This window comes from Pelophylax lessonae (assembly GCF_965119305.1).
Source record: "Pelophylax lessonae genome assembly, chromosome: 4".
Taxonomy (NCBI): Eukaryota; Metazoa; Chordata; class Amphibia; order Anura; family Ranidae; genus Pelophylax; species Pelophylax lessonae.
The window spans coordinates 528992783-529007450 of record NC_138771.1 but is presented as its reverse complement, the minus strand read 5'-3'; the positions used below and the strand labels follow the sequence as shown (position 1 = coordinate 529007450).

Sequence of the window (14668 nt, the reverse complement as noted above, 5' to 3'; positions counted from 1 at the left end):
GGGAGGGAGTGGGCTGTCATTTACCACTGTGTATGCGCCCACATGTGAGATTCTATATTCACTTGGCATGCTCAGATGTGACAGGGAGAAAATACTCAGGGAAAAAGAAAATGAAAACTGTCCGCTAGCTGCCAACACTGCACTGCAAAATCCCTAATTGCCGTGGGCACATGGACAGGAGGGGAAGACAGAGAATAGCAGTTTTTTTGCAGATTACAGAAAACAAATCTCATAGTGAGCGAGTAAAAACAGCATGTAATACAACATTTATTGAATACCTTTTAATATTGTGGGTTTAATGACACTTTATTACAGAAGAGAGAGAAGAGATAATTGACTGCTGTGGCTCATTTAGCTGTGTATGTTTGTGTGTACATATCCGTTTTAGCTGTTGAGCTCTTTTAACATCTTAAAAACAAAGAAACAGAACAGAGATGAAGAGCCTGGAAAACATGAAAAGGGGCCAAGAGCTCTACCCTGTGGACTGCATATCAAAAGAGACAGAACATGGATATCAACAAAAAAGTCCTAGCATGGGAAGGTTCTCACTGACACTGAGAAATAGCAGTGGCCATGAAAAAACTATACCAAAGAAACCGATGAAAAACAAAGGTTATGTACTAAATAAATGTAAAAAATGAACACCTTTTAAGCAACCTAGAGCAGTTTGTACTGTTTATTAGGCTTGTATGCATTCATAGTAGCTGGTTCTCATAACTAAGTGCAGGGATCCATAATAACCATCCAGAAATCACCATGTTCTGTTCTGAATTCAGAGGAGTTTATTCCGATTGGTTATGGAGGCTTACTACACAGCACTTAAGAACCAGAACTGTTCATTTAAAAAGCCTGTATGTTCAAAGTTCTAAAACTGTCCACTGGAATTTTGTGTTTCTGAAAATATACCAAGCACTATTGATTTCCCTCTTTATGATTGTCTCCGTTTCTATCATCTTTACATTTTAATCAGCCTTTTTTTTTTTTTTAATTGTGTTACAAGTAGAGAACAAATATGTTAAAAAAATGTAAACAAAACTCAAGATTTCATACAGTGGGGAAAATTGAGGTCCAATTTTTTGCTCAAAAGTGCCTGCAGCCTCTGATCTCAATGCTGCAGTGATATCTCGTGTAAGTGATTCCCCCTGAGGTACATAGACAGATCATTTGTGGAAGATCCCCACTGTACTGATGTGTGCACTGTCTTACTGCAACCCCTTACATCTTATCCCTGGCTGGGTTCGGCACACAATGAAATATTCTTTGTTATACTGTATCTTTATGCTTTGTCTTCCTGTTAAATGGAACTTGTTATTTACATTGCCAGACCTTATCAGACCTGAGTGTTTGATCTGAATGTGTAGGTGATTATGTCTATCAATGTGTAGTAGCTAGCTGTGTTGTTAACTGTGGAATAACTCTTTGTTTTATACCCCCAGAAACATGTGCTGTAAATAACGGAGGATGTGATCGTACCTGCAAGGATACTGCCACTGGAGTCCGCTGCAGTTGCCCTGTAGGATTTACACTGCAGCCCGACCAAAAGACTTGCAAAGGTAAGTGTGACTGTGTACACATGGTTATTACTTTCATTGTGAGGCTAAAATCAAATATACGTGTGTGTGTGTGTGTGTGCACATGTGTGCAGAAAACTGTAGATGAGGTAACTTTGTGTAATATAGTGGAGTCCCCAGATAGCTCTATGTATTCTACAGGAGTCAACTGGTGGCCATATCTACCCTACAAGAGTTCATAGTTGACTGAGTATATTCTACAGGAGTCCTCAGGTGACTGTGTATACTCAACAGGAGTTCTCAGGTGACTTTGTGTACTCGACAGGAGTCCCTAATTGGCTCTGTCCACTTTACCGGGGTCTGCAGGTGGCTGTGTCTAGCCTAAACACGGCTATCAGGGGACTCCTGTAATCTACAGGAGTCCTCAGGTGACTGTGTGTACTTTACATGAGTCCTCAAGCGACTGTGTGTACTCTACATAAGTCATCAAGTGAATGTGTGTAATCTAAAGGAGTCCTCAAGTGACTGTGTGTTCTCTACAGGTGTTTTCGGGTGACTCTGTGTACTTGACAGGAGTCCTCAGGTGACTGTGTGTACTCTACATGAGTCCTCAAGCGACTGTGTGTACTCTACATAAGTCATCGAGTGACTGTGTGTAATCTAAAGGAGTCCTCAAGTGACTGTGTGTTCTCTACAGGTGTTTTCGGGTGACTCTGTGTACTTGACAGGAGTCCGCAGGTGGCTGTGTGTACTCTACAGGAGTCCTCAGATGGCTGTGTGTACTCTACAGGAGTCCCTAATTAGTTCTGTCCACTTTAAAGGGGTCTGCAGGTGGCTGTGGCTATTCTAAACACAGCCATCAGGGGACTCCTGTAATCACAGGTGACTGTTTAATCTACAGGAGTCCACAGATGACTGATTAATCTACAGGGGTCCACAGGTGACTGTTTACAGTACAGGAGTCCACAGGTGACTGTTTACAGTACAGGAGTCCACAGGTGACTGTTTAATCCACAGGAGTCCACATGTGACTGTTTAATCCACAGGAGTCCACAGGTGACAGTTTAATCCACAGGAGTCCACAGGTGACTGTTTAATCCACAGGAGTCCACAGGTGACTGTTTAATCCACAGGAGTCCACATGTGACTGTTTAATCCACAGGAGTCCACAGGTGACTGTTTAAGCCACAGGAGTCCACAGGTGACTGTTTAAGCCACAGGAGTCCACAGGTGACTGTTTAAGCCACAGGAGTCCACATGTGACTGTTTAAGCCACAGGAGTCCACAGGTGACTGTTTAAGCCACAGGAGTCCACAGGTGACTGTTTAAGCCACAGGAGTCCACAGGTGACTGTTTAATCCATAGGAGTCCACAGGTGACTGTTTAATCCATAGGAGTCCACAGGTGACTGTTTAATTCACAGGAGTCCACATGTGACTGTTTAATTCACAGGAGTCCACAGGTGACTGCTTGCTGTACAGGAGTCCACAGGTGACTGTTTACTGTACAGGACACCACATGTAGCTGTGTGTACTCTACAGAAGTCCTCAGGTGACTGTTTGTACTCTTCAGGAGTCCTGAGGTGACTGTGTGTACTCTACAGGAGTCCAAATGTGACTGTGTGTTGTCTTAATGGTGTCCTAAGGTGACTGTGTGTACTCTAAATGAGTCCTCAGGTGACTGTGTGTACTCTACAGGAGTCAGGCGACTTTGTGTACTCTACAGGAGTCCTCAGGTCACTGTGTGTATCTACAGGAGTCCTCAGGTCACTGTGTGTACTCTACAAGAGTCCTCAGGTCACTGTGTGTACTCTACAGGAGTCCACATGGGGCTGTACTTTGCAGGAGTCCCTTATTGGCTTTGTCGACTTTACAGTGGTCTGCAGGTGGCTGTGTTAAATCTACAGGAGTCCACAGGTGACAGTGTGTTTGTCTTAATGGTGTCCTCAGGTAACTGTGTGTACTCTACAGGAGTCCTCAGATGACGGTTTACTCTACAGGAGTAAAGAGATGACTGTATCTACTCTAGAGGGTTCCCCAGGTGGCTGTGCCTACAGGAATCCACTGGTGTCTGCTTTACAGGGAGGTTCGCAGTTGGCACGTATAGTACTACACAGGAATGCACAGGTGCTGCACATAATTATGTACAGGAGCCCACAGGTGGCCCAATGCAGGTGGTTTGTGTAGAGTCTGCAGATAGCATTTGTACTGTGTTGGGGACTTCAGGTGGCAAATGTATCTATTGAACAGGAAACTCAGAGTCTAACCTGTTTATCCTTGGGGCACTTTTTGCTCTAGTAGTTTGTGTCCTGCAGAAGGTGTATATCTATTGAGGACACTCCAGACATCCTTCACTTGTATTTTCCTTTATTTCTGACTTACTACTTCTGTGCTTTAAATAGTCAAAAAAGTGAGTGAGCAGCAGGAAGTGTGTGGCTTTTCCTTCATCCTTCCTGGGCTCCAAGCAGACGTCTGCGGAGATTTATTGAGGTGACAGTGGGGTCCTGTTTGTATGTTTGTTTGTTCCATCTTGTGCTGCAGATGGATAAAGCCTTCACACATTGCTAATTAAATGGAAAAACCGCACACAAATATTTAGCAGACTGCTTTCACATGTAGTGACTCTGAAAGTCTATAAAAGCAATTAAACACAGCAAGACAGAGAAATGGTAAAGGTATGCGGTCGTTGCCTCCCTGTAATCAGAAACTGCTGTTAAATGTAGAAAAATCCTTGTTTTCCTGTTACCTGTATTATTTTCCTGTGTAGTCTGCTGTGTGTGCGTCCTAGGCTGTAGGCTGACCACAGCCAAGTCTGTCCTGTTTCAAGAAGGATTCCAGTTTTAATGACAACAACAATCTCTATTTAGCCAGTAATAAGGGGGCTGTTAACTTTTTTTTATAATTGTAGAAACCTGGGTATGGTCAGAAGGGGTGTGAATTTAAGTGCATCTGTTTCCAGACTATGGACATTAAAGTAATTATATAATGTTAATAAGCAGTGATGAGGCTTTAAAACAAGCCATCAATGACCTCCAAAACTGTGTGTACTGTGAAAAAATTCATCCTCAAAGATCACATCAGACAATCCAAAGACGGATTTTTGGCCATTTTGTATGGCTTTGTATCCACAGTATGTATAAGTGTAAAAAAAAAAAACAAGGACTTCTTCTTTAGCAGTGAATAAGTTCATGGGAAAAACCAAGCAGTAGAAGTGTAAAATGAAACCTCACAGGATAGAAACTTTGCTAAAAGGTAATACTTGTTGAACAATTACGCATTTCATGTTACGACCACTTCTTCAGATATATACAGTTTATTGTTTAAGAACAGTACAGATGTATAGTTAAAAATGTACATTATATTTTATGATGTTCCAAACATAAATGAGTTATGCCAAAATGAAATGATCAGTTGTACAATGTTAAAATAATAATAATAATACTAGTAGATGATCAAGGGGTTAGCCAATTTTACATTAAACACAGCTAAGCACCTCTACAATTCAAATAACATCTTGTGTTACATCAGCCACATCTCCTCTCCACCGTTTCCAATGAGAAAACGTTCATTCATTGTATACAGACACCAATCACTCAAGTAGCACCCAGAAGAGACCAGCTCTGACTGTGTGAAGCACAGACTACTAATATATATTTCTGTATCCCCAGCAGCCCTCCAGATGTGAGCTATGAAGGATTAGATGTAACCATGCTGAACTAAGTTTTAAAAAGATTATTCCTGGAGTTCAGCTTTAGCCACTCTAGGAGGAATTAATTCCCTAACACAGCCCCCTCCCACTTTGCATGTCACAGCCTTCTCCTCTTCTGGGAGAGTCTAATTGTTCTCTGTGCTGGCCCAGCTCCTCAGCCCCTACCCTTTTAGAATCCTTTATAGCAGGAACATCTAAATGCAGGAAAATGTTTTCTAGGAGGCATACAAGTCATTTATAGTTGTCAGATAACTTCTGCATTTAAAAAAACTAAACTTAAAAGTATTCTTGTGAATGAATACTTAGTCTGCTGAGGTTTCTGTCATCCCATCCAAGATGGCAGCACCCATCTGCAGTTTTATGATTTTTTTAGATGTAGCACCCTCCTAGGTAGGTGCTAGGAAAAGCATATATGTGGCCCTGTCTGCTTATCAGGGGGGCCTGATTCAGGTAGTGAGGCTGTCATGTGTTTCCAGGTGTGGTCTGTTGAGTCTGGGGAGTCTCCCCACTGTGTCCAATGAGGGCTCTTATTGGACAGTGGAGGAAGCCTGGCCAATAGCGCATCAGAGTTTATAGCTGTCTCAGTGGGCGGAGTTTGCCGCAATGCACCCTGGGATTGGATATAAGCCTGAGGGGAGCATATGACAGGGAGTCTTTGGCGGGAGCAGAGTCCCAGGAGGAGGCTGACGGCTGTCTCTCCTCCTGTCAGAGCAAGTGAGGATGTCCTGGGCATTCGGCCTAGAGGACCGGAGGTTGAGCTGGGCTGCAGGAAGAGGATCCAGTGTGTTGCTGACTGAGTGGAGCTGCTGGGCCGAAGTTTCCAGGAAAAACAGTGTTGTGAGTACTCAAAACTGCCCAGGGGTCTGCCTAGGAGAGGGGGCCACTCCAGAAGGTCAAAGGGATCCGGGAGACAGCTAACCAGTAAGAGGAGGCTTAGAGAAAGGGGGTGCCAGTGTCTATGCCCTCAAGATAACTGAGAGAAAGGGGGCGCCGGTGTGGGCCCTGAAGTGTTCAGCAGTGCAGTAGTATACAAGTAGCTACCTCAGCAAGGAGTGCTTAAGGGAGCTCAAAGAGGACTTCTTTATTCAGAAAGCAGTCACAAGTCAGTTCAACGTTAACAGGCATCCGGCCAGAATTAACCAGCGTCAAGCCAGCATTGATAGGCATTCAGCCAGCGTCAAGTCAGCGCCAAATAGCATTTCTCTAGCGCTCATTGACAGACGTAGTCCTCGGTGATACAGCACCTTCGGGTTATGTTGCCTCCACAGGAGCAGGACTAGACAGGAAATTAAAAAGCTCTGGCCACACCCTAGGGGCAGTCCCAGAGGGTATATCCTCTCTCTCTCTGCCTCAGCAAATCAGTTATTTTCTGTCTAGTTAGGAGTAAGGACCTAGATACCTTGCTGGGATCCTAGGTCCTGGCAAGATTTTTTTCTTAAAAGATTTTTTTAGACAGCCTTTTTTCTCCAGTGTTCCTGTGAGATCTTCAAGCAAGAAAGCTGAACTGGGCGACGGGCTGGATGTTGAGATCCGGTGGTCACCCCAGTTCAGCCTACGAGCGCGTGCAGGCCATAGCTCCGCGCTGGGTCGGCCGCGACAAAGTCCCATTAAAGGACTGACCCCGCGAGTTAAACGTCTCGCTGAAACGCCAAAGACCATGAGTCACGGCATCCATATCGGTCGACAGCCCTCCCGCCCCGGTGGAGAGGGGTACTGTCAGGAGTTGGTGCCCGCCTGGTTCCGGTATGGTGAGTAGTATGTTCCCCCTTTTCCCCTGACGGGTCTTGTGGTGAACGCGGGCCCCTCTCTGTATGGTAAGATAGAGTCCCTCTCTATCCTATAAATGACACAGATCCTCCTACTTTGAGTGTGATTTTATGTGCAAAAAGCCAGGAGGCTTGGTTTGGGAGCTAACAATCTAATTGTATACATGTTAAAAAGATTGTAATCAGTGGCATTCTGGGAATCTTACGGTGATAAAAATAAGCTACCTACCAGTCAGAAGCCACGGACATGTAGACTGCCTTCCTAATCAGATCTCCAGCTATTAGCAGGCCTCCCGAATGGCCATGCGGTCCGCCAGGGCCGGTACCGCCAACCACGCCAAATCCCCATGCAGAGAGAGTGTTGTGTGCCCTGCAGCACACCGCAATTCAGTACAGGCCGCCGGCATTTTTTTTTTTTTTTGCTGGATCGCACGAGCCGCCATTTTGGCGTAGCCTCGTGTCTCCAGCATGGGGGCGGCCATGTTTGAGGTGATCCAAACACCTCGTGGAGCTAGGGGAGGCGCCGGAAGGCGTGCAGAGGGGCGGAGCCGCCTCCTTTCTTCCTGGGCAGCCAGCCAAAAGACTTCCTGTTTGTCAAGACAGCGCTGTAACCTGTTGCAGTTAAACTCTGAGCATCAAGTGGTGAGCCTGGGGGTCTATCTCTCTCTCTCTCGATCGATAGGGATCCCTAGCAGGTAACACTAAGGGGCTTTTTGTGGCGCTGGGGGTCTGAAAAAAAAAAAAAAAAAAAAGTTTTTTATTTTTGAATTATATTATCCAGGAAGTGACTGGAATTATCATGGACCCTGCCACACATATTCCCCCACCTGTTTCCCTCGAGGGGGCCACGGGACCCGCCAGTGCACAGAGTGTAGAGTCATTTACAGCAATTTTGGAGTCTATGGTGGCTCGGGTGGAGGCGGCCTGTCAGGGACGGGGGTCAAGGAAGCGACCCCCGCCTACCCCTATACTATCTGACACCTCTGACTTAGATTCAGAGATGGTCACTGCAGTTGCAGGTTCCTCTGCAAGGGCTGTTGTCTCAGGTAAAGCCCCCTCAGACAGTGAGGAGGACGTTTTCTTCTCCCGCTATAATTCAGGAAGAAGCATTGGTGGACGCACTAGTTGTGGCAGTGCAGGAAACCTTAAAACTTGAGGCTTTACCGGCAGAGGCAACTGAAACAGAGATTCCTTTTGGTAATAATAAGCCCATCAAAACGGTGAAGGTTTTTCCTGTACCCAAGTGTTTCGGTAATCAGATTAAAGGAGAATGGGAGCATTCTAAACGTACCTTTACTATTTCCAAGCGTATTGCTAGACGCTATCCGTTTGAGGAATCCATCATTAAGAAATGGACGGTACCACCAGTGGTGGATCCACCTATTTCCAGGCTGAATAAAGCCACGGTTATCCCAGTGGAGGACACTTCGTCCTTTAAGGATCCGGTGGATCGAAAGATGGAAGCAGAGTCCCGCACCATCTTCTCTCTGATAGGGTCAGCATTTAGACCAGTAATTGTTATTGGTCTAGTTTCCCAGACACTTACGGAATGGGCGAGATTGGTACGCCAAGACCTTAGGGGAAAAGATATTCCCCAGGAGACATCTGATTTGCTGGAACAGATTATACAAGGGCTACAGTTTATCTGTGACGCAGCCTTGGACACTACTCCCTTATTAGGGCATGCATCTATGACAGCGGTTATCCTCAGACGTGTGCTGTGGTTAAAATGCTGGTCAGCTGACCTAGGTTCCAAAAAGACCTTGACAAATCTCCCTTTTCAGGGGAATCGTCTATTTGGGGCCAACCTAGATGAAATCATTAAGGATGCCACTGGGGGCAAAAGCACTTTTTTGCCACAGGCTGCTAAAGCTAAGGGACCTCGCAACAAGCGAGGACCTTTCTTTACCGCCCATAAAGGGCGCCCGGCTGGTACAAGCGGGAAAGGCAAGACTCCTCCAGGAGGGTTCAAGAAGGGCTGGTCGGACAAGCAGAGGACCAACCCAGCCAAACCCGAAGCAAAGGAGTACACAGCCTGAAGGTGCGCCCCCACCCGGTTTCAGGGTGGGGGGACGTTTTCACCGGTATTCAGGACATTAGATCGAGCATCAACCACTACTACCGGTGCGATTCTTCCCTTCCAACATTTAAGTACTACAGGAAGCGGTAGTTATCGTTCCCTGAATAGATCTTTTCCTTTACCTTTTCCTAAGATTAGTCCCTATACCTCACAGGAATCGGATCTGGTTGACCAGATAGGCCAAGTAGCCTCTAGTCGGGTGACTTCGGTCCCTGAGGTTCAACCAGAAAAGATCACCCTTCCTGATAACAATCAGGTATCTGATAAATGTGTGGGAACAGAAAACGACCAGACTTTCTCGGATGGTCGGGGCCAGATACCTCTAGGGACGCCTGGTTCAGATTCTATCAGCGCCAGTGGTCCTAGAAATTCTAGGCTGGCCTCCTCAAGCCGGCCGGGCCGACTTGGACATGCTAGTCGCAGACGTTCCGTGGGAACTTCGTCTCAGGGAGTGTCTGTGGTCTCAAGGACCAATTTACCATCATGCTTTACAGTCGCTGGTTTTAATGGCCTGGCCATTGAGACCCAAGTACTGAAGGACAGAGGTTTGTCTACTTCAGTCATTCCTACCCTTATTAAAGCAAGGAAAGCGACTTCCAGCAAGGTCTATTATCACACATGGAAGACTTATATTGCGTGGTGCGAATCTTTAGGATTTCCTCCACGTACCTATTCGGTGACTCGAATATTGGCCTTTTTGCAACAAGGGGTTGAGCAGAAGCTAGCCTTGAGCACCATCATGGGTCAAGTTTCAGCATTAGCAATCTTCTTTCAGAACCCTTTAGCTACCAAGTCCTTGGTGCGGAATTTCATCCAGGGGGTGCGGCACCTGGCTCCACCAGTCCGCGCGCCCTTACCGCCCTGGGATCTTAATTTGGTTTTGTCGGTTCTATAGAAACCTCCCTTTGAAAACATCAGGGAGATTCCCTTGCTTACTTTATCCCAGAAGGTGGCCTTCTTGGTGGCTATTACTTCTGCTCGCAGGGTGTCAGAACTGGCTGCATTATCATGCCAGTCCCCATACCTAGTGATTCATAGGGATAAGGTAGTACTTCATCCTAAGCCATCTTTTCTTCCTAAGGTGGTTTCAGATTTTCATCTGAATGAAGATATTGTACTACCTTCCTTGTGTCCTCAGCCCAAGCATCATCGGGAACATGCGTTGCATTCCTTAGATGTGGTTCGGGCAATCAGGGTATACCTGAAAGCTACGGAATCATTCCGTAAGACGGATTCACTTTTTGTGATCACGGATGGCCCCAGAAAGGGTTTGCCTGCATCTGCCGCGACCATTGCCAAATGGATTAGACAAACGGTGGTACAGGCTTATTCTATTAAGGGTCAGAGTCCTCCGTTCCCTGTTAGGGCGCACTCCACTCGAGCGCTCAGTACTTCCTGGGCCTTTCGCCATCAGGCGTCCGTGGTCCAGGTATGTAAGGCGGCCACCTGGTCGTCGGTACATACATTTACAAAATTCTATAAAATTGATGTGACGGCATCGGCGGATGCCTCATTTGGCCGCAAGGTTTTGCAGGCCGCAATTTGAGGAGACCGGTGGTCTACCTCGAGGGTTTTTTCTGTTTGAAAAAAAAAAAAAAAAAAAATTTCTCTTTTTTGTTGAGTCTCATCATTAAGGATGAGCATTGTAAACTTCTAGTTGGCACCGGTTGGGCCTTCTAGATTGGGATTTGATTTTCATTTTCCCACCCCTCATTTGTGATACTGCTCTGGGACGTCCCGAAGGTGCTGTATCACCGAGGACTACGTCTGTCAATGAGCGCTAGAGAAAAATGGATTTTTGTAAAATCTTACCGTAAAATCCTTTTCTCTTAGCTCATTGACAGACGTAGTCCCCGCCCCTCTGTTTTTTTGAGTTGGGTTGGGTTAAAATCTCTAAAGACTGCTTTTTCACATAACTGATTTGCTGAGGCAGAGAGAGAGAGGATATACCCTCTGGGACTGCCCCTAGGGTGTGGCCAGAGCTTTTTAATTTCCTGTCTAGTCCTGTTCCTGTGGAGGCAACATAACCCGAAGGTGCTGTATCACCGAGGACTACGTCTGTCAATGAGCTAAGAGAAAAGGATTTTACGGTAAGATTTTACAAAAATCCATTTTTCTCTAGTGTCCCTGCTAAATTGTGCATAGTTCAGTTCAAGGAGTATCCCACACATCTCTTCTCTTATCCATGTTACAAAATAAATACAAAAACTCAAAGATACTGGACTGGTCATTGTCTCAGTGCTCACACTTGGAGAAACATGCTTAAATGTGCTGTTGTTGCTAGCAGTAACCCAGGGGGACCCATATCCAGCAAAACGGCTGGGAATTGTGCTACATAGATGTCTACACAAGGGAGGCTTTTACAGGTAATAACATGCATAAAAGACATTATGTACACATTTTTGTGGAAATAAATGGTCTTACGATATGGGTTTCTTTTTAAATATGTGAACCTGTGGTGTGCCTATTCTATCCTCCCTAAAATCACCTTCCCTTCATTACCCCATTACACTGCTTGCCTTGTAGCATAAAGTCCTATTCCTGGCACTAATGAGAATGGAGGAATGTATTACCACTTTCCCTTCCCTCCTAATGATGCAGTGTTGAAAGTGTTAGCTTCCAAGCGCCAGGTCTGCCACGCTTCAGTGGGGAGGAGTCCTTAGTTCCATGTAAAGGATGTCTTGAATTTTGGCTGATTCATGGTAAAGCAGCTGCAATTTAAGCCATGGATGGGCCTGCAAACACCACCTGGCTCAAAATAAGTCGATTAAAAAATCCCCTAAGGTGGTGGAAAATCCTAGGCTGAATAAGTGACTGCATCCTATCAGATGCAGTTTCTGTTTTGGGTATTTAGGCAGCTGCCAAACTGCCTAAAGTGGTTCTAAAGCAGGGGTCAGCAACCCGTTAATCGCAATCTACCTGTCAGTTATGGCTATCTGACAGGTAGATCGCGACCCGACATCCTGGTCCTGCCTGCCAATTGTCAGCTACAACAGCCCAGCCAAGCCACTGCCCAGATCACATCACACAGCACACATGCAGAGCTGCAACGGGATGCCGGATGCATTTCTGCACTTGGCACTAGTGTGGAAAGTAATACATTCTGTCAGTGATCCCCACCTGACAGATGATTTCTAGTCCTGGCCCCTCTGACTGGCTGTCTTTCAGAGGCCAGGAGGCGAGAGAGGAAGACAGAGCATTGCTGGCAAAGTGAATGTTAGCAACAAGACGATGCTTCCTATGGTGGCGCACTGAAAAGAGGAGAAGCCTAGCACATCATCAGGGGACCCCATAAGAGGAGGTTCAGGGCCAAAACCATTGCACAGAGCAGGTAAGTATACCATTATTTACAAAATTTACTAAAAAATACAATAATTAAAAAAAAAAAGCCTTTAGAGCCCATTCACACAGGGGCGACATGACTTGCCGGGGCGACCTGTGAAGTCGCGGTGCACGGACTTCATATCATTGAAGTCTATGCAAGTCGCCTCCAGGTCACCCCAAAGTAGTACAGGACCCTTTTTCTAAGTCGGAGCAGCTTGTGTCACTCTTATTAGAACCGGTCCTGTGCTAATCAATGGCAGGCGACCCACCGCGACTTGTCAGGTGACCAAGTCGCCTGACAAGTCGCGCTAGTGTGAATGGGGACTTACAGCCATTTTAAATACAATAGCCAGCAGTGGTGATTTCTCCTTTAACATCAGGATTTCTCAACCAGGGTTTCTCCAAAAGTTGCTAGGGGTTGTTGAGCAATGAGCAATTTGTGCCTCTCAGATAAGTCCCCACTGACACCAAGTCTCTTTTTAGCGATCTGTAAGGGTGGCAATTCTTTCCAATGACCATAAGTGTAAGGAGCATTCTTCCCACTGATCATCACACTAATGTATCATGACTTTTGGTTATAGTAATTTTAGCAAGGGTTCCCTGAGACCAGAAAGTTAATTCAAGGGTTCCTCTGTGCTGAAAAGGATGAAAAAGTCTGATCTATGCTGTCACTGTGGATGAGGGAATGGATTAGATTTTTGGGGCTGAACAAGAAAGAATCCAGTCTTGTATATTGGCCTTGGGCTCTGAATAGGCTTAATTGGAGCTTACACAAGACTGTGGTGGGTGGACAAGAAGCAGGGCTTGGGCTGGCATTATTCAGGTAAATCCATTGCTTTGTCCTGCCAAGGCCACAGGCTCAGTATAGCGGAGAAAATGCAGAATGCAGCGGCAAATATGAGACGATTCGGAAATGTTCCAAAGATGAACCTGAGCCCTGAACCACAGCCGCACAGCAGTGACAGCAGTAGCTGCAATGACCAATGACAGAGGCGTCCAGAGCCTTGCGGACTCTAATCGTCTTTCTATGTATTTGACCCCGTGCATGGATAGATTTCATAATACCTAGCTGATGAAGCAGAAGAAAGCACATTGCTTTTATTACTTGGAAGAGTCCCCTTTTCCTCGCTGTGAAATCCTTGTTAATCTTCTGGCTCATTGTTTGACTAGAGGGGTGATATCCAGGGCTTATGCTAGGAAAACATGTCTTGAGCCTGCTGTCTCACTGCCATGGTTACCAGGAAGGGCTCTGCTGGGGCACGGGAGAAATATAACATACGTGTGCTAGCACTGACGTGTTTATAACAATCAACGTGCTGTGTGCATAGACTTCATATTATTAGTTAACTTTTCAGAAATTATGAGGTAAAAATAATAAAATTATTAAAAAGCAAAATGCTAGCCCCCAGTGACTAGGATTATATAAATATTGAGGAAAAGATCAGGGAACAGTACTTCATAACACTAGGTCTCATCTTGCAAAGACATTGATGCTATGAGTGACTGAACTTTGTAGGTTGTTTGCTCCCCTTTGAATTTTACTACACATATAGTATATATGATTCAAATGGGTGTACTTAAGCGTACATCCATGCGAAGGGTCGTGTTCTGTGCATCCGCTTGCAAAAAGTCCAATTATTTTCTATTGGAACAGATTGGCTGCACAGACACTGCCGCTGCTTCCAATTTAACATCCATGTGGCTTTACAGAGCTGGTGGGAGACCCTCATAATGAAGCACGGAAGGTGTACAATCCCAAGAACTTAGTGCAGATGTCTCACCAATAGTCCTCAGCAAATATATGAAACTTCAGGTGGTTTACCTTCCCAGTGTCTACTAAAAACTCAAGTATCAGATTTGGGTGGACTCCTCTTATGTAATTCATTTACAAAAACCTCAATAACACAAAATAAGCCCCCCTTACCCCTGTTGTAGTGCAGGATTGTACAACTCACATTCCCAGCTAGAAAAGATGCAACAGTGAAAGAACAGTTGTTTATTTTTTGACCACCATCTTTGTTTTTATTGTAACTTATTTGTTCATAGAAACCAGTGTTTGTGAATTTTGGATATTATAGATCTGTTTGTTATAAAAAGGTTTTTAATATTAGCCAATCAACTTTCAAAAATAGCAATTTTAAACATTCTATTTAGCAGTAAAATACAAGGTTGCCTTCAGGAAAATGTGATGATTATCATATAGCCCATGTGAAGTATAATTGCCTGGTGTGTCTAAATTTCCAGATCTTTGTCAGATTGAAATGTTTTTTTCCCTGTCT

At 45.2% G+C, this 14668-nt stretch overlaps 1 protein-coding gene across 1 annotated transcript in view; it reads left to right on the top strand.

Moving 5' to 3' along the window:
- The window catches only part of SCUBE1 (signal peptide, CUB domain and EGF like domain containing 1), a 587141-nt gene that overhangs the window by 423233 nt on the left and 149240 nt on the right, over positions 1-14668 (top strand). Inside the window, exon 8 of the mRNA XM_082255396.1 lies at positions 1437-1553. Within this exon, the coding sequence (XP_082111522.1) occupies positions 1437-1553 (117 nt within the window). The remainder of the gene's footprint in view (positions 1-1436; positions 1554-14668) is intronic.